Here is a 23150-nt window from a genome sequence, read left to right as displayed (position 1 = left end):
CAAGTTGTAGCGGGTGTAGATAGTGCTCAGGACGCGCGAGAAGAACGCGCTTTGCCTAGAAGGAGGACAATAGAGTGGAGCGCCTTGAAGAGCAGCACGGATTGAATGCTGAGACAGGTGGCGTTGCGAGAGCGGTATCAGAGCGCGTGAGGACGCGTGCATGTTGAAGTTTTCCAGGTACGCCCGAGGCCGAAGGTGCCGGGGTGTGCCGGGGAAGCTGATACCAGCGAACAATGGCGTGAATGGCGCTGATATGGAGCTGACTGCGCCAACTTTGGCTACACATCGGTGCGGATTTCAACATGGAGGAGGTCGAGAGGCGCAAGGGAGGCCTAGAGCGGGTTGCGGGGGAGAGACTAAGAGTCACCAGACGATTCCAAGACAGCACAGAAACGGAGGCAAACACGTATACGGGCTGGATCGGAGAACGATACAGGATGTATACTGGTCGAAGAAAGGCGGTATGGGTCACGAGAGACATTCGGAGGCCTGGATACGCGTCGGTTGTCATAACCAAAGTCTAAAGTGCCAGATGAACGTCGAAGACAACCCGGGGGCCCCCCACCGGGGAAGTTGGGGGGCCCATCAACCCCGGATTCGGTAAGACGCGTTGTCAATTTGCGTGACGTCAGCGAGTTCCCGGCCTTTGTCGTTCAGATTTCAGAATTTGTACAACTTTATCTCCCGCTCTCACCATCCCGAGCCCTTACTCATCGTCGTCGCTGTTGTCGTCGCCGTTGTCGTCGACTTTGCTGTCGCCGCCGCCGCCGATGCCGTACTCGACGCCCATGCACTCCCCCGCGCCGGTCGCCCTGCCCACCCACTCTCATGGCAGGCCCGGTCACCGACGCTCCTTCTCAAACCATGACCGCTTCTCAGACGCCGTCGTCGGCCCCGGCGCCTTCGCCCCCCTCGGCGGGCTTCCAAGGCGCACCAAGGCTGGCGCCCCCATGAGCCCCGCCCCGGGCCCGTCTACACAGAAACCTCGCGTCTTCCATATCAAATCGTCCGACTCCGATAGCGATGTCGAGTCCGACAACGACGGGAGCCCCCCGCCGCTCCAGCTCAAGCCGAAAGCCAACACCTTCCGCCTCACGCTTGATACCCAAAACGTCCCTTCCAATGCGCCGCGGACGCATTCCCCCATCCCCTTTCCGCGCTCCTCACCCCTCAACTCCCCACAGCCGCTCGCGAATGCCCCATCCATATCTTCCCCGCGTCCGGCCTTCACGCGCACTGCTTCTAATCCCCAAATTATCCTGTCCAATGGCAAAGTGCTCAAGTCCTCGCTCAAGTCCTCCTCGAGCAGCCCATCGATAGCCCCCGGGAACCAGGTTCCAGCCGCGCCCCCACAGCATACCGCCCATATGCGCGCCCGCTCTGCACCTGCTACGCCCTCTGCCGACATCTTCATGTCGACGCCCTCGACGCCCTCCACTCCCAAGAACGTCCACTTCGCCACGACCGATGCGGTCCGCATCTTCAACCGCAGCGCGCGCCCCGCCGCCCTCAGCTTTAGCGGCCCCGCCGCCGAAAACGACACGGAGACCGAGACCGAGTCTGAGGCGCAGGGCGGCTACTTTGGATACTTTGGCGCCATCAACATGATGAAGCAGCACGCCGCCAAGCGCAAGCCGCTGCCCTTCCCCACCGATGCGGCGCCTCCCAAGCCCGCCGAGCCCGAGGAGCAGACCCACTACGAACTCGACACGAGCGTCACGTCCACGATCCCCTCCCTTCCGCTACCCTCGTATTCTCTCCCGACCTTCACGTCCGGCGATCCTGCCCCGCCACATCCTGCACACGAACGCAACGTCTACCTCGAGTCACTTGAGCTCGTTTCTCCGCCGCCCGCCGATCCGAACGACGAGCTGCGCATCAACGGCACTGTCGTCGTGCGCAACTTGTCCTTCGAGAAGATCATCGCCGTGCGCTTCACACTCGACGACTGGAACACGACGAGCGAAGTGCTTGGGAAGCACGTTGAGTCGCTTATGGCCCTTCCGCCTGCACTGCAGGCGCGTCACTGGGGCGCGCAGGCCCACTCGATGAAGAGCCCCACGCGGGAGCGCCCGGCGGCGCCGATGTGGGATCGCTTCTCGTTCAGCGTGCGCCTGTCCGACTATGCGCATAATCTGGACACACGCGTGCTCTGGCTCGTCGTCCGGTACTCTGTTCCAGGTGGAGGCGGCGAGTGGTGGGACAACAATGGCGGTCGGGATTTCCGCGTTGCCTTCCGTCGCGTTACGCACAAGGAGAGCAGTCAGACTGCGGCGGCGGCAAGGGAGAAGAAGACCAGCGCACCTGGTGCGTGTGACGATATCTGCGCTCCTCCATTTACTTACCCTATCTCTTCCAGCGTCCTTCGCCAACATCTCGTTGCCTCAATCATACCAGGCCTCCGGTACACTACCGCAGCCCATTCAGCCTGCACCGACAGCAGCGCCTCCCGTCCCTCCTGCCACGACATCTCCGACCGCATCTGTTATCGCGCAGCGCCTCAGCAAGCTGAACCTCACAAACTATTCCAAGCCGAATATAATGGGCTTGCCGAACGGTCAGTTGTCATCTTTACCTTTCCCTGCATCATATTCAATTTCTATCCAGCTGGCAGCACCGAGGTCACGCCTACCAACTCGAAGGAGAACTCGCCGCCGCAGTCGAAGGACACGACGCCGATGGGCTCGAAGTCGGGTAACTCGACAACGGGTCCGGGTACAACGTCGAGTCAGGCGCAGCATATCGCCCCGCGCAAGGTCGACCTGCACTGGCCGTGGGGCTCGACGGCGTCGGCCGGCAAGAAGGAGCAAGCGAAGGGCGACGTCTCTGAGTCCGCTGCAGAGCCGTCAGTCAAGGACGACTCGTCGAAGGACTCTCCCCCTGCGCAGAAGTTGCGCGTCCCGCTCCTCCCTCTCGCGACATCCGCGCACTCGATCTCTCCCTCCAACAGCACCGCGTCCGAGGAGGACGAGGACGACGTGTTCGAGAAGAGGGCTTCCGACGAGACCCCGCCGACCTCGCCTGTGCTTGAGAAGGGAAAGCTGGCGGAGGAGAAGCTTGTAGTCAACGAGAAGTCCAAGGTCGCCGACGAGAAGACCGTGAAAGACACGGGGAAGTCTTCGTCGCACCCTCACGATGCCGACATTGAGCACGTCGAGGACATCAAGATCGCCCGCGCGGAGCTCGTCGTGCCCCTCCCGAAGCCGCAGCCCGAGTCTGCGCCCGTCGTGCCCTTGCTTGAGATCGAGGGCGCGTGCGAGGGACAGTCCGCGGGTCGCCAGCGCTCTGATACCCTCGACGATCTGCCTCGACAGGAAGCCGAGCAGGTCCCGCTCAAGGTTGTTGCACCCGCCGAGGCCGTCGACATCGTAGTTCCGGCGAAGGAAGTCGACAACGAGGCGCGCGCCGTCCGTCAGGCCGTCGACGCCTTGCGTAGCGGCAAGCCGACGAAGGGTACGCTCTTGATTCCGGGCCTCCCACCTGCGCCGCTAGCAAGCGCTCTGCTCTCTGGTTCGCCCTCGCCGAACGAGTTCTTCACCGCGCCGCCGTCGCCGAGTCAGCGACCGCAGAGTCCGACGTCGATGTCCAGCAGCAATGGCGCGCCGTTCATGTCTCTGGTGGGCGCGGCGCGGAAGGCGTCGCCTCAGTCGTCGTCCCCGAGCACGGGTACATCATCTCCGCTCGGCCCGTCGACGCCGTCGGGGCAGCAGAAGCCGTCGCTGCTGTCGCAGGACTCGCTGTATAACGCGTTCGTGAAGCAGTGGTGTTTCGCGGGTGGGCCTACGCCTGCGGTGGGCGTGAGCGAGCCGAAGGGGGAGGGGGTGGGCATCAGTAGCCGGGTGGTGGAGTGAGCGAGGTTGTGATTGTAGTGGTGGAAGAAGAGAGGTGCGCTGCGACGTTTCTGCTCGGCTCGCGTGCAGATGGGCTGACGGACATGCGGTCTGCAGGTGTTCATCTCATTCGGGCCGTGGTCGCAAGCGATAACGATTAGAGTTATCGGGCAGGCCAAGGATCGACGCTTGGTGCAAGAAAGGCTGGTCCAAGGCCACCGTCCTGTGTTTTGCTTTAGTCCTTTTTTTTCCTCGTTCTTGGTTTACGATCCTGCGGACATAGAGCCCGCCCTACACGCGGGGTGCCCGCTGCGCGAGCACGATCCGGCTCGCGGACATACTATACTGTTTACGTCTCATCGGGATCCTTACTTATGTTGTACTATTAGGTCTCCTCGTCGTTTGGTTTTCTCCCCTTCCTTGTCCTGATTCCCTCACCATGCCCACCACGCCCTACTCCCCAATGTTATGGTCACGGTGCATACAGCAATCATCTCATCCCATCATAACCCCATCTACATACATAGTTCCGTATCCTCATCTCATTCCCCATCTCGCTCTGCTCCAGGCATTATTTATGTATCCTTCCGGTGTATATAGTTTCACGGCACTTCACGACCTCGGCCCTCTCTGTACTATATGGTTAGGCATGTGCTACGGTGGGCGCGTCAGTCTAGTTTACTCGGGTAGCAGTACTTCGATACTAGGTTTGCAATGAAATGCTGGTGGGTCCTTCAATCGTGTGTGCGATCATGCCGAGGAGAAGGTGACTACGGAGAACAATGGGAAAATCCCAATCTGGACATACGTGGCGTATTGCACTTTTGTTCCCGAACCATCGTCTCACCCGCTCGTTTACCTTCATATCTCCCCATGACCGCGATCAAGGACGCAGACAAGGCTGAGGAGAAGCAGCCACTCGTCGAGAAGGACGCGGACGCGAAGGACGACTACGACGCATCGGACTCGGACGGCGACGAGCACCGCAGCGACGAGGAGTCAGATGAGGACACGGTGCACCGGCAGGGCGTGCGGGAGGAAAGGAAGCGGATGGAAGATGCACTGGCGGAGGACGAGCGCTTTACGCGGCCTGCGGTGCCAGTTTGGAAGCGGGCAGGCCTGCTGGTCGCCCTGGGGTTGCTCGTATGGGCTGCGCTGGCGCTGAGGGAGTATGCGAACCGACCGCCGACGATCATATATGCCAGTAGGTGAGTAGTAGCTATGACCTCTGTAGTCTGCGACGGGTTGGAGGTATAAGTGAAGGAAGAGGGGACTGACGGGCGCGCAGATATTCGGAGGAGTTCAAGTATCGTCCGGCGGCGAGTCCTATAATCACGGAGACCTTAAGAGGTGCGTGGTCGTACTGCACTATGAAACTCAGGTACTCACACCATGTCCATAGACGGCCGCCTGCGCGTCCGCGGCGCAGCACCCACGACCAGCATCAAGCCGACCCCAACACAGACAGCTACTTCCAAGCCCGGACGCAAGCGCCGCGGCAAGAAGCGCTCGAAGGCCAAGAAGAGTACGAAGTAGATGTGGGAGGATGTGCTCTGCGAGTTCGCGTTGATGACTGACTATTCATTCCTTGGTGCGTTAACTACGTTGTCGAGCGCGTCACGCACTTCGCTAACAAGGCCGCAGGGGGGTTTGGTTTCTTATCATTACTATCCATCTGACTACCTACATAATCACACACGGACGTTTCTGGTCGACTCTGATACAAGTTTGGTATGCAACTACACTTACTTCGTCCAGACCACGACAAGCAGGCATACACAAGCTTCGCATCGCATTTCAGGCGCCAATCAAGACTTTCCTTGCCTCTCCCCTTCTCGCCGACGACGTCACTGTCCTGTAGGTCGCTCTTGTCACAGATGATTGAAGAACACCTTGTTCCCTCTCTCGAGTCAATGGGACTTCAATGCCATTGAACGTTTCATTGTTCCCAATTGCAGTCAGAAATTCCATACCCGTGTGAATGAATGAGATCGACCAGACACACTTATAAGCTGGACGCGGTCGCTGGCTATACAAAATACTGACGACTCTCCTTCTCCACGCCCCCTTCACGTTTCTTACGTCGGTTGGTCACGAATCTGCACGTTTATGCTAATATCCTTGCATAGGACATAAGATTACCTTGTGAGTGACCTTCGCCAGAAAGGAATGCTTTGCTGACTCTTGCCGAAGAGTATACTCGCAAGGCCTCTTGACGAAGATCAGCGCTGACTTCTTTCCAAGTCTCATTGCGGTCACAAAGATGTCCATCCCGCCATCCAAAAGGCATGGTATCTTCTGCCGCTTCCGCTCAGCCTTCGTGCGTTGTACCGCACGCTCCACGGGCCCCAACCGGCGGATGGCATCCAGCAATATCTCTGCTGCGAGGACGGATACAGCCCAGCATGCATGGCCCACTCGTATCCAGGGCGCACTGCCTGACACGGCGCCTCCATCTGTTCGCGATAAGTCATTGCCAGAAATTCCATGGACGCGCGGGTCTGTCGAAGTTGCTGCTCCGCTGACGTTGCAAGATGGCATGCAGAGCTTCGCGCAGGACGACCCAAAGCAGAAGAACTCGATTCCGTTCCCCACGATGCAAGCCGAACCTTCATCACCTACCGTAACTCGCCTCTCGCTGGCCGAGGGGCTCGGCGAGTTTAATCTTCCCAGCCATATTCTGACAGGTCTGGCAGCACATGTCGACTACGACTCCGCGCTCTCAGCGTCGCCTCCCGCCTCTCCGCCTTCACCTGATGCGCATGCCATAGGCGATGCTTCAAGCCCTCCTGCTACTTTTCGTCGAACACTCGCTCATAAGGACGGTCGTAAGCCGCTGCGACCTGCATCGTCTGATGATCTTGATGACCCCGCGCCGGCCTTCCTGGACAACAACCTGGAAAATGATCGTCAGCATGACAGTCGGCCAACCTCGGACTTTGCGTCGCCTGAAGCCCAACCTGGGACTCCGGAGGACCAGTCAGCAGCGCAAGTGGCTGACATGCCAGGAAACCTCACGCGCGCCTTCGTCCATGTTGGAAAGACGCCTGATGATCGACTTCCCGGCTTGATGTTACGCATCGTTGTTGGGTCGCAGACTGCTGGGAATCCTCTTTTCGATGATGCCTTGGCGAACGCTTCGAGGGCGTGTGCCATATATGGCCATGAACTGACCCAGCTCTCGTTGACAATACTGCACATCCAGATTGACGATGGACGGGACTCCTTGAATGCGGTGTTGGAGTACTTGCAGGAGCATCTTCGCCGTATCCTGTCCCTGGACTTGCAGATGCGAGCAGATTCTGACGACAAGGCTCAGACCTCGACCAAAGAGCTTGCCTCTGCGTTGACCCGGTTGCGGTATCTGCGCGTGGACGGATGTATCTCTGGAGATCGCTTGACCGTCTTTCCGGCGACAAATCTGAGCGAGCTGCACGTTATGACACCGTCTTGCGCACTTGACGTTATCAAAATCGTCACCGCGTTCCCTTGTATCGATCTTATGGAGTTCTCTTCGGTTGGACTGGACAACCTCATGTTTCCCTCGGATGCTCGTATCGGACCTCGTCCATCCGATGCGGATTATCCCTCTATCATGTACATGAAAGTGGACGCCGCGACTCTCCCGTGCATCGTAGAGCATATTCCTCGACGGGTGCAGCTGTCCGTCACTCTCGGTGAAGATTCTCTGCGACGGCCCTTTCATGACAACGCAGCATGGTCTCTACAATTCCCAGCTCCTCGACCCTCGCTCATATTTCCTTAATGTGTCTACGTATTTCCTATGAAGTATTCTCCATGATTATCCCACGCCTTGTCTATGCATCGCTTCCAGACACCATTGCCATAGTCTATATGTACTATGTGCGTGAATCATGATCAGTTTGTCTCCTTGTATGCGTCTTCAGCTACTTTGAAATGCGAAGTAAAGACCTCGACATGGGACGGCACGAAGGGATGCAAGTTGGTCGTCTCTGACATGCGGGTCTGCCGGACGCCGGTGCAGGGATCGTAGCGAAGTATCGCAAGGCTCTGCATCTCGGTGGAGCGCAGCAGGTCCTTGATATCGTCCATCCATCCTACAACCGTCCAAAACAGAGTAAGCATACGTAGTTTGGCTTTGGATCTCCTGAGCATGTCCTTCATTGCGCCCGCCTGAACGCCTGATCCGTGCAAATCAAGGCGACGCAGGGCGGGTACGTTGAGGCACGCGTATAAGCGGCTGTAGTCCTCCAATCCGTTCAGCATCAGCACACGCAAATTCTTCAGAGTTATTGGTGCGGTGCCGGATGGAAGTAATTCGGAGGCTGGGATACGCAAATCCTCGATAGCGGGCTCAATCGTGGCCTGGAAAATCTCGAGTTGAGGACAGAGTTGAAGAAGAGGGATGAGATGTTTGGGCTGGAGGTGCTTGACGCCGACGTGTGTGAGCTGACCGAGAGGTGCACTTGAGGCGGAGAGAAGGTCAAAAGGATCGGACCACCATTCGAGCCGTCGGAGGCTGGGCGAGCCATAAATTAGCTTCCACAGTCTGTTATCGAGTCTGTGAGGCCGATGGCCACATTCCCGAAAGTATAGCTTCGCTCTTTCCAGCGAAGCAAAGGAGTTCGCAGGCAGAGCCGTCATTGCATCCAGCACACCGAGTGCGCTATCCAGGAATAGCGAAATTTCCTTCCAGCGCCCTGCGTTGTCGGCCACGGCATTCATGATACGGCGGGTCACATGGATGGTCGTGCCTGCCGTAGACGTCTCTACCAGGCGCAGTGTCAGAGGTAAACCAGCGGAGTAGCGCAGGCAGCATCTCATGACCACAACATGGCGCCGTTGCAGGAACATCAGGTCCACGAGCGTCCATAGAGTAGGGGATCCGCGCGTGACACGAAGCCAGCGAGAACAGACATAACCTGTCACCATTGCCGCCCAACTGAAGGTATGACGAGGTGTACTGTCGTTGCTATGCATGCGAGAATCGCGTGGGTAGTCGAAAGTGGCGTTTGGATCACCACACATCGAGATGATCTCGCATAGAAGTTCGTTCGGGAGCTTGTTGATATATGGCTTCGCTGGCCGAGTGAAGTAGCGTGGAAGGTCTTGATTTACTATGAACTGCCTCAGCAGGTTAGGTAGTAGACATGAAAAGGGACTCACAGGGTTTGCGCGATCTCAAATATCCACCGGCCCGTACGAGCCCGCTTTTATGACCTAGAGTAATTCAGATGCGCAATTCACGTAAAATTCTGTAGCACGGCGGACTTACCTGAGGCCCTCACTTGACCGACGTCAATACCAGCCGCTATATCGGCTTCGATCCTGCATAGAGCGCGATCCTCTAAGAGGTTCAAGTTCATAAGTTATGAGTCGCGATGCTGAGGAGGCGTCGAGCGAACCGAGTCCAGGAAGGTCGCTATCACGCATATGGCATAGACAGCTACACCAGACACGATCTGATCTGCAGTTGTACTTGTCGTCCTTTGAATGCAAGTCATAATGGGCCGCAAAGGAGATGGGAGAAGGCACATACCGGGTGGCTACGCGACATCATGCCCTTGAAAAAGTTGTCGAAAGTTCCTGGACAAGACGAGAAAGAGACGTGAGCGAAGCCCAGATCCCCAAGCGAGCTTTATGAACATCCGCCCGCCTTCTTGGGCACCCTCCGCACGAAGGACAATTGGCTCAAAGACAATAGGGATCCTGCTGTAAGATCTGCTTCGGTCCGGAAGAACAATAGGACTGCGAGAACGTGTAACAGTTCACAGATACAAAGAGAATCATCCGCTCCATGAGTAGAAAGAAGTGATTGTGCATTGGAGTACATTCGCATGCCGCGCTCGTCACTGCACCGGACGAAGACAATAGTAGACAATAGCGCATAGCCTCGGGACTTCATGCAAGCCTAAACATCGAGTGAAGAGTGAAAAGAATATCAGGACTTTTTAAGTGTTTAGAGTCTTCAAGCTGAAGTTGCTGCATCAGCGCTGGTGACGGTTCGGAGCAAGAACAAATATGTACCAGCCAGCACGTCGGCAGAATCCGAAGGTCCTGAACGCCGATCCAGCGGCGGCATCCAGATCATCAAAGTCAAATGCATCATCGACTGTAGTATGTCGGACCTTCGCAGACGCAGCATTGTTATGAGATGGTGAGAAGCGAGCGCTGAGAGAATGAGGTTGCGACGTTACGGCGCAAAAACATGGCCCGTACGGGGGTCGAACCCGCGACCTTGGCGTTATTAGCACCACGCTCTAACCAACTGAGCTAACCGGCCCGTGACGGTGGTACTGTCGCTGCTAACCTAGGCGGTCGCCTGCCCTCTCGCATAAAGAGCCAGATGAACAGTCCCTCCGAAGGTTACTGGGTCGTAAATACATGATGGAGAAGCATCAGTGCAGTTGCATTGTAGAAATACAGAAAATCATTGCTGTACAAGTATGCTCTCGACAAGACCCCGCCCCAATCTCTCGATCTCGGACAGTACAGCTGTAGTGTTCAGGACCACGGTATCTTTTCCCTTCGATTTGCCAGAGGACGTCTGGATTCTGATCAGTACGAGGAAAGGATTAGTAGTGACTGCACAGCATACCTTGTCCTGCGGCACAGTCGAGTAACCAGCCCGCACGCGGAAAGGACGCGACTCCTTCAGCGAGGGATCCCACACGCCCGCGATAACGTCGCCGCCGTATGGGTCGTGGAACAGCTTCATCGTGTCGCCGTAAACGCGCTGAAGGTCTGCGAAGAAGAGCTCTGCTGGGTCGAACCCTGGGCGCACGGTCTTCTCCTTGTGACGGCCTTGCGCTTCCGGGTAGGCGACGTTAAGGAGGTATCGGGGTAAGTGAGCCTTCTTCAGATGGATGAGGAAGTCGTAGCCGGCGAGGGGGTGCGTGAACATGGGCTTGACACTGAACGCCTCGGTCTCGAGGAGCTGCAGATGGTTCCACGTCGCCTTCGCGATCTCGCGTATGCGGTGCGCGACGACGCGGTCGGGCCCACTCGACGTCCATATCCACCCCTCCCGGTCGCCCTGCGTCGATATTCGCCAGACACCCTCCTTCGACACGCGCGCGGCCGACATTAGCGCCGTATCGCTCTCATACAGCGGCACCTCCAGCCCCTCCTCCCACTTCCAGTCCTTCAAGAAGGCTACGACGGCCGCTAAGCCACGTTCTCGACTCGCTGGTACACCTGTGCGGGTCTCCTCCGCCGCCCTCGTCTTCCCGCGGCCCACAAAAACGCTCGCGCACAGAAGCTCAACGGCCTCCTCGCTCACATGGCCCCCGAGCACCATATGCGAGGCCAGCCAGCGCTTCACCAACCGCACGGTGCCAGAAAGAGCCCCATACCGATGGCTCAGCGCCAACATCGCACGATGGTGCGCTGGCCCGTGCAAGAAGCGGCGCACCCACACCTCCTTCGCCTCGAGCGCCTCCTGCTTCTCCTTCCCGCTGACAGTGGGGCCGCCCCGCGTGACGTGCGGCAGGCGCGACTGGTCCTCGGCGACGCGGTCCAGGAGGACGACCTCGCGGTCGTACCAGATGCGCACCCAGAACGCCCAGCCTTCGGGCGTGACGATCTCCAAGCGCGCCTGGTCGACCACTCGCGAGCGCGTGACGCCGTCAGCAACAACGACGCGAGCGGTCAAGCCCGGGACGGCACCCATGAGCGCGTCCGCGATCCGCTCGCAGAAGGCCAGCTTGATCTTCTGGACGGCCTTGAGGTCGGCGGGCCAGCGGGCGGACTTCTCGAACTCGAGAATGGCCTCAATGGGCGCAAGGTGCGTCGCGCCAGCGGGTAAGGAGGACATCAGCTTGCTGGGTAAAGGTGCAGGTGCAAGCGCACTGGTATACCGCAGCTGCGGCGCGGCGGCGCTGACGTTGAGCACAGCGAGCGGAAGCACTTCGTCCATGCTCTTCAGCTGCCTGACCAACCCATCAAAGGCCTCGATCGCACTCTGGAACCCCGCCCTCACCCCCGCCGCCGCATACGCCTGCGCCACCTCCGCGGGCAGCCTCAGCACCGCGTCAAACTCGCTCTGCCACGTCCGCACCGCGCTCTTCGGGATCCCAAAGTGCGTCTGGAGGATATGCTGCACGATAAGCGCGGGCACGTGTGCGCGCTCGTCGCTCGTCTTCACGTCCCAGACGACGGACTCGGTGATCCGGCCGTCCTTGAAGCGCCGGAGCTCGGCCTTGGGGCCCCAGAGGGCGCGGAAGGTGGCGGAGTGGGCGGGGTTGGGGTCGTCGGCGGGCGGGCCGTGGTCGACAAGGCGGAAGGCGTGTTCGGGGTCGTGAAGGAGGCCGATGTGGATGGTAGAGGGGGTTGTGGGGAGGGCGGAGGTTAAGGGACGGGAGGTAGAGGAGGGATGGAGGATGGCGATGGCTTTGCAGCGGTTGCCGAGGGCTTGTTGTAGGAGGGAGGAGATAGCGGCCAGACAGGCGTTCGAAAGGGTGCCCTTGTCGAGGATGTCGCTAGTGGAGGCTTTACTGTGCTTGGCGGACGAGATGTCGGCCCTATGAGAGCGGTCAATGACAGTGCCGAAAAAGAATTAGCTATCAACTCACTGCAAGACCATGTCGAATCTAGTGCCCAAGTCGCGCTTCTCTTTCAGGAAGACTTCGTCGAAGGAGTCGTCGGATCCCAATGTGTCCAGGGTCGTACGCGCCTCGTGGCGAAGCAAAGCCAAAGAACCAAGAGGAACATCCGCGAGTAGGTTGACAGCCGTCGCAGAGCTCACAAAAGTCGCGCTGAAGTTCTCTGCGTACTCCTCGGCATTGAGCTACAACACGGGGTTAGCGACATGACGACAAAGATGTACACTGCGCACACACCTCCCGCGGCTGCGCGGCCTTGACGAACACCGGCTCACGCTCGAAGTCATGCTTCGCTGTCACCCAAAATCAGCCCCCGCCTACATCACATCACAGAAGGGAACCGCGTCTCACCCAAAAAGTCCAGCGCTGCCCTAAACATTTGCCACGAGCTCAGGCCCCTGCCCAACGGTTTCCTCTTCTTGCTCCCAGCACCTGCGCCCTCCTCGCCATATACCAAGAGCGCCAGAACGCCGGCCCAGAACGGGCCCTTGCCCTCGAAGCCTCGAACGCACATGCGGGACCCGACGCCAAAGCCGCGCTGGTTTGCCCAGACGCGGAGGAGGGTGAGCGCGTCGGCGAAGGCAGCAGACTGCTGCCTGAGCGTGTGAGCGGCGAGAAGCTCGGGGCGTGGGGCGGTGGCGGTGAGGAGAGCGGTGTTGTAGAGGGGGGTGGGTTCGTGGGTTTGGGAGGATGAGGGGTCGGAGGTGGAGGAGGATATGCGGATGTTGGCGTGCGAGGGGGAGAGATGGCGGAGGGAGATGGGGCAGGTGGGGGAGAGGACGGGGAGGATGTTTACTTCGGCGTTGAGTTTCGTGAAGTCGGTTTCGGAGCCATCTGTTGGCAGGGTAAGCGAAAGGCTAGGAATAGGCGTGACCGAGGCCTACCATTGCGATGGGTCAGGACGACCGAGGTAAGCCGTGGGTCATCATTCGGCGAGTGGTAGAACACGTCGACGTTCAATGACTTGTCCTTCTTGATCGCGGCCGCGATGGTCGCGATGTAGAAGGCCCTTTTGTGGAAGAAACGGCCGTTGAGGTAATCCTTCTCTTGGAAGAGACTCTGCATATGCTGTCAGTCCCAAGATCAAGCAGTATGCAGCAAGCTGCGCACGTCTGGCATCTCGACTGCGACATCGACACGGAAGGGCGCCTTGTCCTTCCCCTTTACCGACAGCTTGTTTCCCCAGCTCCCAACGATCGTGATATTGCTCGGTTTCTCGAATGCAACCTTCCAATTCGTCTCCTCCGTCGGCAAAGGCAAGGAGTACGGCACCACGACATCATGCTTCTTCAATGGCTCAGCAGCACGTAGGGGATGAGTAGGCGACTTCGACGGTATTTTCTGCAGAGCCGCATGCAGCGCGAAGAGGAACTTCTCGAGAGGGGGGATCCGGCTCGCTTTGGGGCTCACATTCGGCAGGAGCGCGTCGATCTACTGGCTTCGGATAAGCTGCGTTCCGGTCATAGGGATCGTGCAACGCACCTGAAGCTTGAAGGAGCTGGACTGGTAAAGGTCGGCGGCGTCCTTGATCTGTCGCAGCTCGGCGCCCGCGGGGAGCTTCTTCGACCCTCCGGTGTGGTGGTGTACGTCTTGTGGGGGCGGTGTCATGGGCTGGTCACCGTCGCTGTCCTCCCCTTCAGCTTCATCATTTGGCGCGCCATCGGCCTCGAGGTCTTCAAAGGGAACATCGTCTTCCAGATCTTTGAATGCCTGCTCATCTGCCGATTGCCCGCTTGTTACCTCCTCTTCCTCCGGGGACACTTTGCGCGTCTGTAAACGCGTCAACATAATCCAAGAATCGCATCAGTGTACTCCCAACCTTGCGAGACGCCTTTTCTGGGGCGCGTTTGCGCTTCAAGTTCGTCGCCATTGTTCTCCTCGCGAGCGCCGGGGAACAAGGAAAATTCTGCACAGCCACATTGGACCGATCTCTCAAGCCGGATTTGGCGGGCCGGACGGAAGTATACCTCTGCTCCTCGACTTGCCTCCCGCCGTCATCTCAGTCTGTACGCTCGGCGTCGGCCATGAAAACTCATAGTCCATGCTATTGAATGTCTTCCAATGCTGAGGGTAGTGCGCAGCTCACAAGACGAGCGCGCAGCAATATCCCCTGCCGTGAACCTCGGAGTCCAGGCGGTCTTCACGGCGAGTTCAATGCCCTCGCCTCGCTCTAGGTGCGTGAAACACCGCGGGCTCCTAGGCGTTGCGGGCCTCGTATGCATCTCTGTACACCTCTAAGGGCAGGCAGTGCCCCTCTCGACGGCGCCCACTAACAGTCCGCCAAATGGGGCTCCCTGGGCGCTTATCACGACCGTCACATGGTCGCAGGCATGCGCGGGCTATAAAGCTGTTTTGCGCCCTTGCTTCACGACCACTGACATCTCTGTTTCCTACTACCATCACCATCTTGGTTCACTCGACGTGTGTTGCACGGCCATTGCATTCCAGCGAACCAGAGTACCCATGCGCAGGTCGTCTATCGAGAAGGCGGAGCCTCTCGTCCTGGAGGACGAGCTACCCCAGATTTACCTGACCCGAAGAAAGACCTTTGTACGTGTTTCTACAGCTTTTGCGTGCTGTCGTCGTGATTGCTGACGTGTCGTAGCAAAGCGACGAGTCTGCCGCTGAGGAGGATGAGTTCGAGGCCTTACTCGAGCGAGCGGCGCAGACCCTGAAGAACCGAACGCAAGAGTCTTCGGGACAGCGAAGATTCAACCAAGCCGGCAAGTCCGCGCCTGCTGTGCTATAGTAACTCTTGTGACTTACTTTGCTATGCTCCCAAGAGGACCGCGCTCTCAAGAACGTTCCTCACACCGTACTCCGCGACGTCGCCTCCATAGACGACAATGCCGCGTCCAACCAGATAGCCTCGAACATTGGTGAACAGGTCGAGTACTTTGCGGAAAGCAGCGCAGTGTTGATGAAGGCACTGGACGAAATCTCGAGCGTGCATCCGTTCATCAGAGGTCTGCTAATCTGAGGAAAGAATCCGACAATCCGGGCTAACACGCCTCTACAGTTGCTGTTATGGCCTTCAAGGCCGTCATTGCGCTCGAACTGAAGCGCCGAGAGAACAATCACAAGGTCGTCGCTCTCAACATACAGATGCAGGACATGATGTCCGCGCTCTTGCCGTAGGTTTACCCGTACACATATCCTCGTCCTCATCATCACACTAACTTCCCGCCTCACCCCACTCAGTCTCCGCCTCATCCGCGACTCCCAGCACGTCGCCCCCGACGGCACCACGCTCGAAAACAGCATCAAACCCCTCATGCCCCGCATCGCCGACGACATCATCGCCTGCGGCAACGCCTGCGACGCCTACACGAAGAAGAGCATGGTCGCCAAGGTGCTCAAGTCCTTCATCTACGAGCAAAGACTGGCCGACTTTGGCGAGCGATTTGCGCAGAGGCGCGCCTCTTTGGAGCTCGCACTGTCCGTCCACACGGCGGTCGGTGTGCACGAGAACGGGCAAGCGCTAGGAACCGTCACCGAAGAACTCACCGGGGTCGGCGACCGGCTCAGCGCGATGGACGAGCGGCTGGGTGGCGGGCTGGGTGGTGTGGGCGCGAAGGTCGACGAGGCGAACGAGCATCTGGGCGCGGTGCACACGAAGCTGGACGCAATGAACGCGAAGCTGGAGATGCTGCTCTTATTCAGGAAGCTCGACTCCCCACGGGAGCGCGAGATCTCGGCGTATGTGCACGCGCACGGGGGCCCGAACGCGTGCATGGGGGACGAGCGGGCGCTGGAGGATCTGGCGAGGATGGAGGCGGGGGCGGTTATTCGGAGTCAGGGGCCGACTCTGACGAAGAGTAGGACGACGACGGAGAGGGGGCGGCAGAGGGAGTCAGTGGGCATGGCGCTGGGGATGAATGGCGGGCTATCGAGGAGGGGGTCCATTGATCTCTCGGATGTGTTTTACCTGAAGCGCGAGTTGCAAGAGGATCTGGATGAGAGCTTGGAGAAGAACATGGATCGTTTCTTGAGGAAGTTGGGAGCCTTGAAAGAGGAGCTGGTGTGTAGTATATCTCCATTGACTGGATAGCTATTCGTGGGCTGAAGCAACTTCCAGGTCGGTGCACTGGAGAACATCGAGACGTCAATACATCGGGAGGGTGACCGTGTAGTAACTGATTTGACAAGGGTGTACACTCATGGAGCGCATGAGCGAATCAAGGACGAGGACATCCACAACCTTTGGCAAGAGATGGTAAGCGCTGGGGATGTCTAACGAATCGGCTGCATTGTTAACCTCCTTTTAAGCACTGGCGCAACGCCGTCAAAGCACACCACTTCACCCTCGCACTGCGCGACCACGTTATCGAGAAGCACCGTAGCAAGTATCATCGGACCGACGCCTACCAGGTATCACGCATGTCCATGGTCTACACGCCCCCGGATCTGCATTCGCCTGGCTCGACGGCGTCCTGCATGTCGCAGCAGCCACCGGAGGACATCGCTCGAGCGATCACGGAGTCGCTGCAGAGGCAGAAGAGGGATTCAGACCCGGACCAGTGGGCGATCAATGCGTTGACGATGTTGACGGTGCAGCCAATTTCGGAGGCTTTCGATGATGATGGGACGGGGTTTAGTGAGTGAGGCGTGGCTAGATGTGGATCACACGCTTAGATCTCTCTAGTCAGTACTCGCGAAGTGAACGTCTTCACCTCTTCGCGGCCGAGGAAGTGGAGGTGAGTGACCCGAATGCGACCTGTTTCCGCTATCTAATCACCACATCATAGCCTTCTCCACTGGCTCGTATATTGGGGCGAAGGCTGGTACGATTCCCTCCTCGACTACCGCGTCAAGATCCTGCGCACCATGCAAGCGATGTATGGCATGCTCGACGAGCTCCGCCCCGCCAATCGCAGCGCCGTCGATCAGTACCTCGGCCATATCGCCTTCCGGCGCATCGAGCTCCTCCTTCGCGGCCTGGATACCTCGCGCCCAAGAGCGCACCAGAGCGTACTTGATCGGCTGCGCCCGTATACGCGCGCGGAGGAGGCTAAGCTGAAGCAGAGACTGAAGGGTGTCAACTTCGAGATCGACGACCAGAGTACGCTGCAGGTGGTCAAAGGTCCTGGCAGGATTGACAGGGTATGTTACTCCCTTCGGTGGTGAACAAAAGCTGACAACGCTTTAGTACATCTTCCCACTGCTGTATCTGACCCTCTGCCACCATCTGGGTATCATACGGCTGGGCCATGCGTACCTGCTCGATGAGGCTGAGCTCGCCTCGGCGTCGGAGTCTCTGTACCAGCTCATGGCAGCGGTAGACGAACGTGTTCTGAGGCTTAGTGGTAAGTGCAGTCTGATTCAAACACGTTCTTAGCATGAGCCTGACGAGCGTCCTAGCTATCATGCGTCAGACACAACTTGATCGCCATGCACGCTTAGGTACATACGCCTTCGGCATGGTGAGCGGTCCACTGCAAACATCTTTGACTCCTGCTTACCTTGAGAAAGTTCCAATACGTTGCCGATCTCTCGCAGAACCTCGAGGACTACGCAGCCGACAATATCTTGCAGTTCAGCTATTATCTCGACTCCAACGTGGACGAGGGGGATGACGAAGTCCTGACTCTGGAAAACCAAGGAGAGAAGCCCAAAGGCGTGCTCACCTGGGCATACGATTCCTCTGGCTACGTATCCTCGCCTGCGATCGCGACCACCAACTCCCATATATCGGGCACTTGGACCGGCCTTTGTGCATATCACGGTGGCATGCAATTTGGCTGGGTATCCGGGCTGCTTGACATTTCGCTCGACGTGGACGAAGACGGAGTTGTTTTTGGTACCGGCCGCTGCGCGCTCGCCGACTGTACGATTGACGGGACGTGCGAGACCGACGAGGATGGGCTGATCACGCTGAAATTCACTGTCACCTTCCAAGCCGTCCCTTGGGTATCCTCCACGGCACTGAACACGTTGTCGTTCGAGGGAGGCTACCTCGAGGGAACGAACATGCTGTCAGGCTCGTGGGGAAACGCCGGCGACGTATCCCCTGAATCGCTCATCCTCGTACGCACACCCGGAGACGTGTACAGATTCCGCCACTGCATCGACGAGGAGGGTCGCTCGGCTGCGACGTTCTGGCGCTTTGCGCGCGAAGCCGTGCTGCATCGTGTGCGTCACCAACGTTGGAGCGCAACGTACTTTAGGCAGCGACTGCAGGAGAAGCAGCTCTATGTCGATCTGCATATGCGGCGCATCAACTGGAGTCTCTTCGCTGCTCAGCCGCCGCTCTCGTGGGCGGAGTGGGATACGCTGCGACATCTGAACGCGTCCATCTCCCCCGAGGATGCGCGCTTCTACTTCTCAATCGTCGCTTTCCGTCGCAGGCAGCTATGTATTCACCAGTGAGTTCGATACCTTCGGCGAAGATAGATGGGAGGAAGGACTAACACGATTTTCAGCAATGCATGGTGCAACGCTTGCCATCGTATCATAGTCGACGACCGATACATGTGCCTCCAGTGCGCCGAAGAGGGCTTGCGCTATCAGATCGACCTCTGCGTCGACTGTCGTGACCAGACTCCAACTAGCGGCGCCCTCGTACATAAGCGTTCTCATGCTCTTGCGAGGTTCAACTACGTCTTGCACGACTACCAGAAGAAGGCCGTATACGAAGACGCGCTTGAGGCGCTCGATAGAGTGAAGAGGATCGCTACTCGCTTGGAAGACTTCTCGCTTGAATCGCCACTTACGCCGAAGACGGCGATGGCTTTCGAGACCCGCTCAGGATGCCGCGAGGAGTCCATTGCGCCACCGACCTGCGAGGAATGTCGCAGCGCCGTCATCTTGCCGTGCTGGTACTGCGCTTCTTGTTATATCAGTGCGTATCTTACATGGACATACCTGAATCTCATCTGATGCGTATCCAGATACCCAACAGGACGTCTTCGCCTGCGAAAACTGCCGCAATCGGGAGCATATGTCGTACCATGTCTGGATTTTAGTGAAGGAGGAGACGCTTCGCCCAGAGTTGTCGACCGTCGAGCTGCGTCTGAAGGCTCTGGAGCAGAGGTTCATAGGCGAACAGAAGGGTGTACACGACCGCATGGCGGCGCTGGAGCAGAAGTTGGACATGATACTTTCCAAGCTTGGGGGTGCAGACGCCGAGTAGCTTATTGATTCGAGGAATCGAACTCATTGTTTAAGAAGACTCCGATGTACAGTGGGATTAATGTGAGCTGTACTAGAGTATGCTGGTGCTACATCGAAAAAAGCCGAGAAAGGTACTAGTATACAATGGGTACGCGATGCGTATAGATACAATGTGGTACGCGAAGCGTACAAGGTAGGTGTGATGGAAATGCTACAGGTGGGTGTACTGCTGGTGTGCTAAAGCTACAATGTGGAGTCTGAATAAGTTACGTGCTTGTGGGTAATCCTTGTAATGCAATGCCGATGCGCGTCGTCGAGTTCGTAAGAGAGGGAGGGTGCCGTCGCTAGCCAGAGCGACGACTGGTAAAGAGGGCTGTCTAGGTCGACAGGGCGAAGTTGGCGTGCCAGACGCTGGTGTCGGCGGTCCACAGCGAGAGGAGGATGACGTCCTTCAGCTGGATGCGGTTATGGCTGATCTTCCATACCGGGTCCAGGCCGACGGTGTTCTTGACTTTCTGCAGGGATTGTCAGAGCGTGCCTAGGAGCTTCCGGGAGCGATACTAACCTCCATGAAGTGGGCCATGGCACTAGAGACAGCGTGCGCAACAATGCCGCGGGTGACGGGCCCGTAGGGCGTCACGAGATCCAACTCGGTAGAGAATGAGACGTTCTCGTAGCCCGGCCACTATGACATTGTTAGTCCCAGGCGCAGAAACGGTAGATGGAGATACTCACAGCGATGACGATGGTGATGCGCTTGCGGTCCAGCATCGAGAACACCGGATCATCCGCGTTCTTCACGACCTTCTTGACGATGGACTGACTGTGGGGGTGCAGGAACTGCAGACGGACCCCGCGACGGCCATCCGCGTGGTCGAACCAGATGATCCTCTCCTGCGCTTCCGTCTTCACCCTGTTCGTCACATCACCGAGGACCGGCACCGGCGAAGGGACGAGACGATAAGTTTCGGGCAGCGGGCGGCTGTCGATCAACGCAGCCCGGAGGGAGGACTCGTTGAAGCCCAAGGAAGGCGACCCCTTGTCCCTGTGCACGCCCAAGGTAACGTTGTAGGCCTCAAAGTTGAACGACATGGCGTGCAAGATGTGCGAGGAAGCGGGGTAGAAAAGAAAGTAGGAGGAGACGAAGCGCGAATGTGCGAAGGCGGGCCAGAGAACGAGGCGCAGAGAAGATGGCGTCAAGCCAGGACAAGGATGAGGATAACCTCCATCATCTTGGGTATTTAAACCCCCAGAGAGGACAAGGGACAAGCGCAAAGGGAAGATCGTTCATTGTGCTCGAAGACTATCGCGTTGGCCCGCCGATTATCTTGAGCTGTCCATTGCGACTTTGAAGGCCGAAAGGCCGGCCTGGTCAAGAAAAAGGGATAAAACAACCACTCAAAGCAGTCTACCCCGCGTGGGCCAAAGGGCAGCCGACGATACCCGCGCGCGCGTGGTTGGAGATACAAAGGGATGCGCCTCAACGCACCTCGTGGAATCCCATCCATTGTCTGAAAGGAGTTGTGACCGTCAAAAAGAAGTTGCCGAGTGACATCTGTGACGAAATTGTGATGACCGGCGGCGATCAACCAAGAGCTTCCGCGTTTCCAAATACGGTAGGTATTGTATTGGTCAACCCGCTAGTAATAGTCATGTCGCGGGCGTTTGTAGGAAGGCGGAGGACGATCGTGACTGCGGTATGGTGGGTATCGGCCGCGCGGAGGCGATGGTGGTCTTGCGCGACGCGGTTGAGCATATGGTTGGTATTGTGGCGCAACGTATGTTCGACCATAGCCACCACTATCGACCAGATGGCGAAGGCTGACGCGTCTGTCGATGACCTAGACTCAAGTCAGTCACAGTTATCGATTGTATCGCCTGTAACAATACCTTCTGGGGGACTCCGATGAGAGCCCCGAGTATTGTCTCATCCGCCAGGTTGGCCTCCTGGATTATGGACAAGCCGGCAGCAAAAGCGTCGACTATCTGTGCGGTTCTCCCCGCAGAGCGAGCAACGTCGTGTCCTAGCAAACATTGAGTGCATATCAGCGTCTTCTCATACGCGCGTACCGGGCGTGACCGGGCACTTGATGACCAAACGGTTGGCGGCTTTCTCGAGGTCGCCGAGCCATTCCTCGCCTTCTTCTTTCGGGAGATAGGCTCCTTCTTCCGGCGCAATATAGAGAGCTTCATAGTCAAATTTCGTCCCATAGAACTCGAGGAAGTCTTGCAACAGTATGCCGAGCGATCGCTCCTCAAGCGGCGAATCAATGTAAGACTGGGGTCGGCCCTGCGGGTTATTCTACATGAAGTCAAGATGAGTTCGCCACGCTACGCCATCATGGCCTTCACTCACTTTCAAGAATGCAACGATCAGACACATGAGTCCATAGCCTCCGAGCCCCGACTTCGCCGCATTCCCCAGATCGCGCTGCCCCAGAAAGCGCTTCAGCACGAAAAGCAGCGGCCTCAGCGCCGGCATGGTCCTCAGATATTTCTGCATAATTGGCACCCCATTCAGCCCGTCGACATTATTGACGCCGATATCAACGTCGAAGGGCCCAAACTCGGGGCGCGTGGCGAAGGTGATGATGGGCACGCGGGCCCATTTGTTGACGTTGAACTCAGAGACGATGCCCCGTTGGCGGAGGCGCCTGCCGATGGCCCAGAGCGCGTCGATGCAGGCGGGCTGACCGGCTTGAGCGAGGCGGGAATTCTCGTTGACCATATCGAGGTCGCTGAGAGCAACGTGACACTCAGATGACGCATAGGTGTAGTAGAGCTGCGCATACCTGGTAGGGGTGACGATGCCTATGGCTGAGCTCCCAAACAGCTGAAGGCGGCCGACACAAGGTAGGTCCCGCAGCGCGTTCATTATGAGCGACTGCGTCCGAGACCGCGCCTCATTCTCCTGCGGTGTCGGCGCCATATATCGCTCGTATGCGAGTATCTCGTAATGCAATCTGAGACTCATTCGTCAAGCGGAGAAGCGCAACAAAGGAAGCCACCCACTTGTCCATTGCGCTCTCACAGCGCGAAAATTGGTCGCGGCAGAGGTCGAGCCACGGCGTGTACAGCATCTCTGGTGGTGGCGTTTCGCGCTTCCGTTTGCGTTGTCTCTTCCGCGAGTTGTCATGCGAAGGCCCGGAAGCCGCATTGTGATCTAGAAGAGGTGGCGGGGAGCTTATGCGCTGCAAGAGCGACCGAGAGCCGGATGACGAGGGTCCGGCACGGGACATGGAGATAAGGGTATGAGAAAGACAATTCAGACAGATGGAATTTCACAATCAGGCGAGGAAGCTCGTTCGATACGCTCGCTGGCGGACGGCGAGGGTAGCAGGTGGCTGGGGTTGAAGTTGGTTGTTGGAAATCAACGTGCGTCAGGCCGGCTGGATCGGGCCGAATCTGACCACGCGTTCATACATTGAGTGCGCAGTGTGTGCACTGTGACCTGCTGCTGGACAACGCCTCTAAGCTTTGCATGAAGATGATAGCACGTTTCATGTCATGTCGGTTGAACGACTCGTCGGTATTGATCGGTGGACAGCGGTAGGAATGAACTTTCGATTTCCCTTGAAATACAGCACTGAGAGAGCATTCACTGGGCCAATAACACTCTCCG

General features: G+C 57.8%; 7 protein-coding genes and 1 non-coding gene across 8 annotated transcripts; 3 read left to right on the top strand and 5 right to left on the bottom strand.

Annotated features, from left to right (window-relative positions):
* Positions 1–302: 302 nt before the first annotated feature.
* SCHCODRAFT_02520592 (uncharacterized protein) lies at positions 303–3851 on the top strand (the record flags this gene model as incomplete). The annotated part of the gene is made up of 4 exons (XM_050343457.1): positions 303–406; positions 704–2307; positions 2360–2557; positions 2608–3851. 4 exons carry the CDS (start codon positions 303–305, stop codon positions 3849–3851), a joined length of 3150 nt encoding a protein of 1049 aa, XP_050197156.1.
* Positions 3852–4703: 852 nt separating this feature from the next.
* On the top strand, positions 4704–7292 carry SCHCODRAFT_02719058 (uncharacterized protein; the record flags this gene model as incomplete). The annotated part of the gene is made up of 6 exons (XM_003026274.1): positions 4704–5038; positions 5119–5180; positions 5233–5362; positions 5589–5687; positions 6024–7096; positions 7150–7292. 6 exons carry the CDS (start codon positions 4704–4706, stop codon positions 7290–7292), a joined length of 1842 nt encoding a protein of 613 aa, XP_003026320.1.
* Positions 7293–7709: 417 nt separating this feature from the next.
* Positions 7710–9178, bottom strand: SCHCODRAFT_02673589 (uncharacterized protein; the record flags this gene model as incomplete). The annotated part of the gene is made up of 3 exons (XM_003026359.2): positions 7710–8929; positions 8979–9032; positions 9088–9178. The coding sequence occupies 3 exons, from the start codon at positions 9176–9178 to the stop codon at positions 7710–7712; spliced, it is 1365 nt and encodes a 454-aa protein (XP_003026405.1).
* An 843-nt stretch (positions 9179–10021) lies between these two features.
* On the bottom strand, positions 10022–10095 carry SCHCODRAFT_t264. Its single transcript has one exon. It is a non-coding gene; the product is annotated as a tRNA-Ile (tRNA).
* Positions 10096–10185: 90 nt separating this feature from the next.
* On the bottom strand, positions 10186–14308 carry SCHCODRAFT_02557766 (Nrap protein). Its single transcript, XM_050343727.1, has 9 exons — positions 14235–14308; positions 13898–14185; positions 13526–13846; positions 13300–13474; positions 12767–13249; positions 12653–12708; positions 12386–12600; positions 10411–12334; positions 10186–10359 (listed from the first exon to the last, which is right to left on the bottom strand). Exons 1-9 carry the CDS (start codon positions 14283–14285, stop codon positions 10243–10245), a joined length of 3630 nt encoding a protein of 1209 aa, XP_050197155.1. The 5' UTR covers positions 14286–14308; the 3' UTR covers positions 10186–10242.
* A 570-nt stretch (positions 14309–14878) lies between these two features.
* On the top strand, positions 14879–19547 carry SCHCODRAFT_02520635 (uncharacterized protein; the record flags this gene model as incomplete). The annotated part of the gene is made up of 14 exons (XM_003026275.1): positions 14879–14965; positions 15021–15155; positions 15201–15381; positions 15435–15549; positions 15617–16436; positions 16494–16631; positions 16685–17012; positions 17061–17112; positions 17164–17518; positions 17565–17721; positions 17777–17838; positions 17888–18780; positions 18838–19256; positions 19306–19547. The coding sequence occupies 14 exons, from the start codon at positions 14879–14881 to the stop codon at positions 19545–19547; spliced, it is 3984 nt and encodes a 1327-aa protein (XP_003026321.1).
* A 249-nt stretch (positions 19548–19796) lies between these two features.
* SCHCODRAFT_02593950 (uncharacterized protein) lies at positions 19797–20620 on the bottom strand (the record flags this gene model as incomplete). The annotated part of the gene is made up of 3 exons (XM_003026361.2): positions 19797–20043; positions 20094–20213; positions 20264–20620. The coding sequence occupies 3 exons, from the start codon at positions 20618–20620 to the stop codon at positions 19906–19908; spliced, it is 615 nt and encodes a 204-aa protein (XP_003026407.1). The 3' UTR covers positions 19797–19905.
* Positions 20621–20794: 174 nt separating this feature from the next.
* Positions 20795–22890, bottom strand: SCHCODRAFT_02753665 (Nucleotidyltransferase). Its single transcript, XM_050347282.1, has 6 exons — positions 22541–22890; positions 22321–22491; positions 21885–22266; positions 21599–21830; positions 21419–21552; positions 20795–21369 (listed from the first exon to the last, which is right to left on the bottom strand). The coding sequence occupies exons 1-6, from the start codon at positions 22765–22767 to the stop codon at positions 21169–21171; spliced, it is 1347 nt and encodes a 448-aa protein (XP_050197154.1). The 5' UTR covers positions 22768–22890; the 3' UTR covers positions 20795–21168.
* Between the last annotated feature and the right edge of the window lie 260 nt (positions 22891–23150).

Source organism: Schizophyllum commune (assembly GCF_000143185.2).
Source record: "Schizophyllum commune H4-8 unplaced genomic scaffold SCHCOscaffold_16, whole genome shotgun sequence".
Lineage (NCBI taxonomy): Eukaryota > Fungi > Basidiomycota > Agaricomycetes > Agaricales > Schizophyllaceae > Schizophyllum > Schizophyllum commune.
Note: the sequence above shows the minus strand (reverse complement) of the source record. Positions and strands in the feature narration are given on the sequence as shown.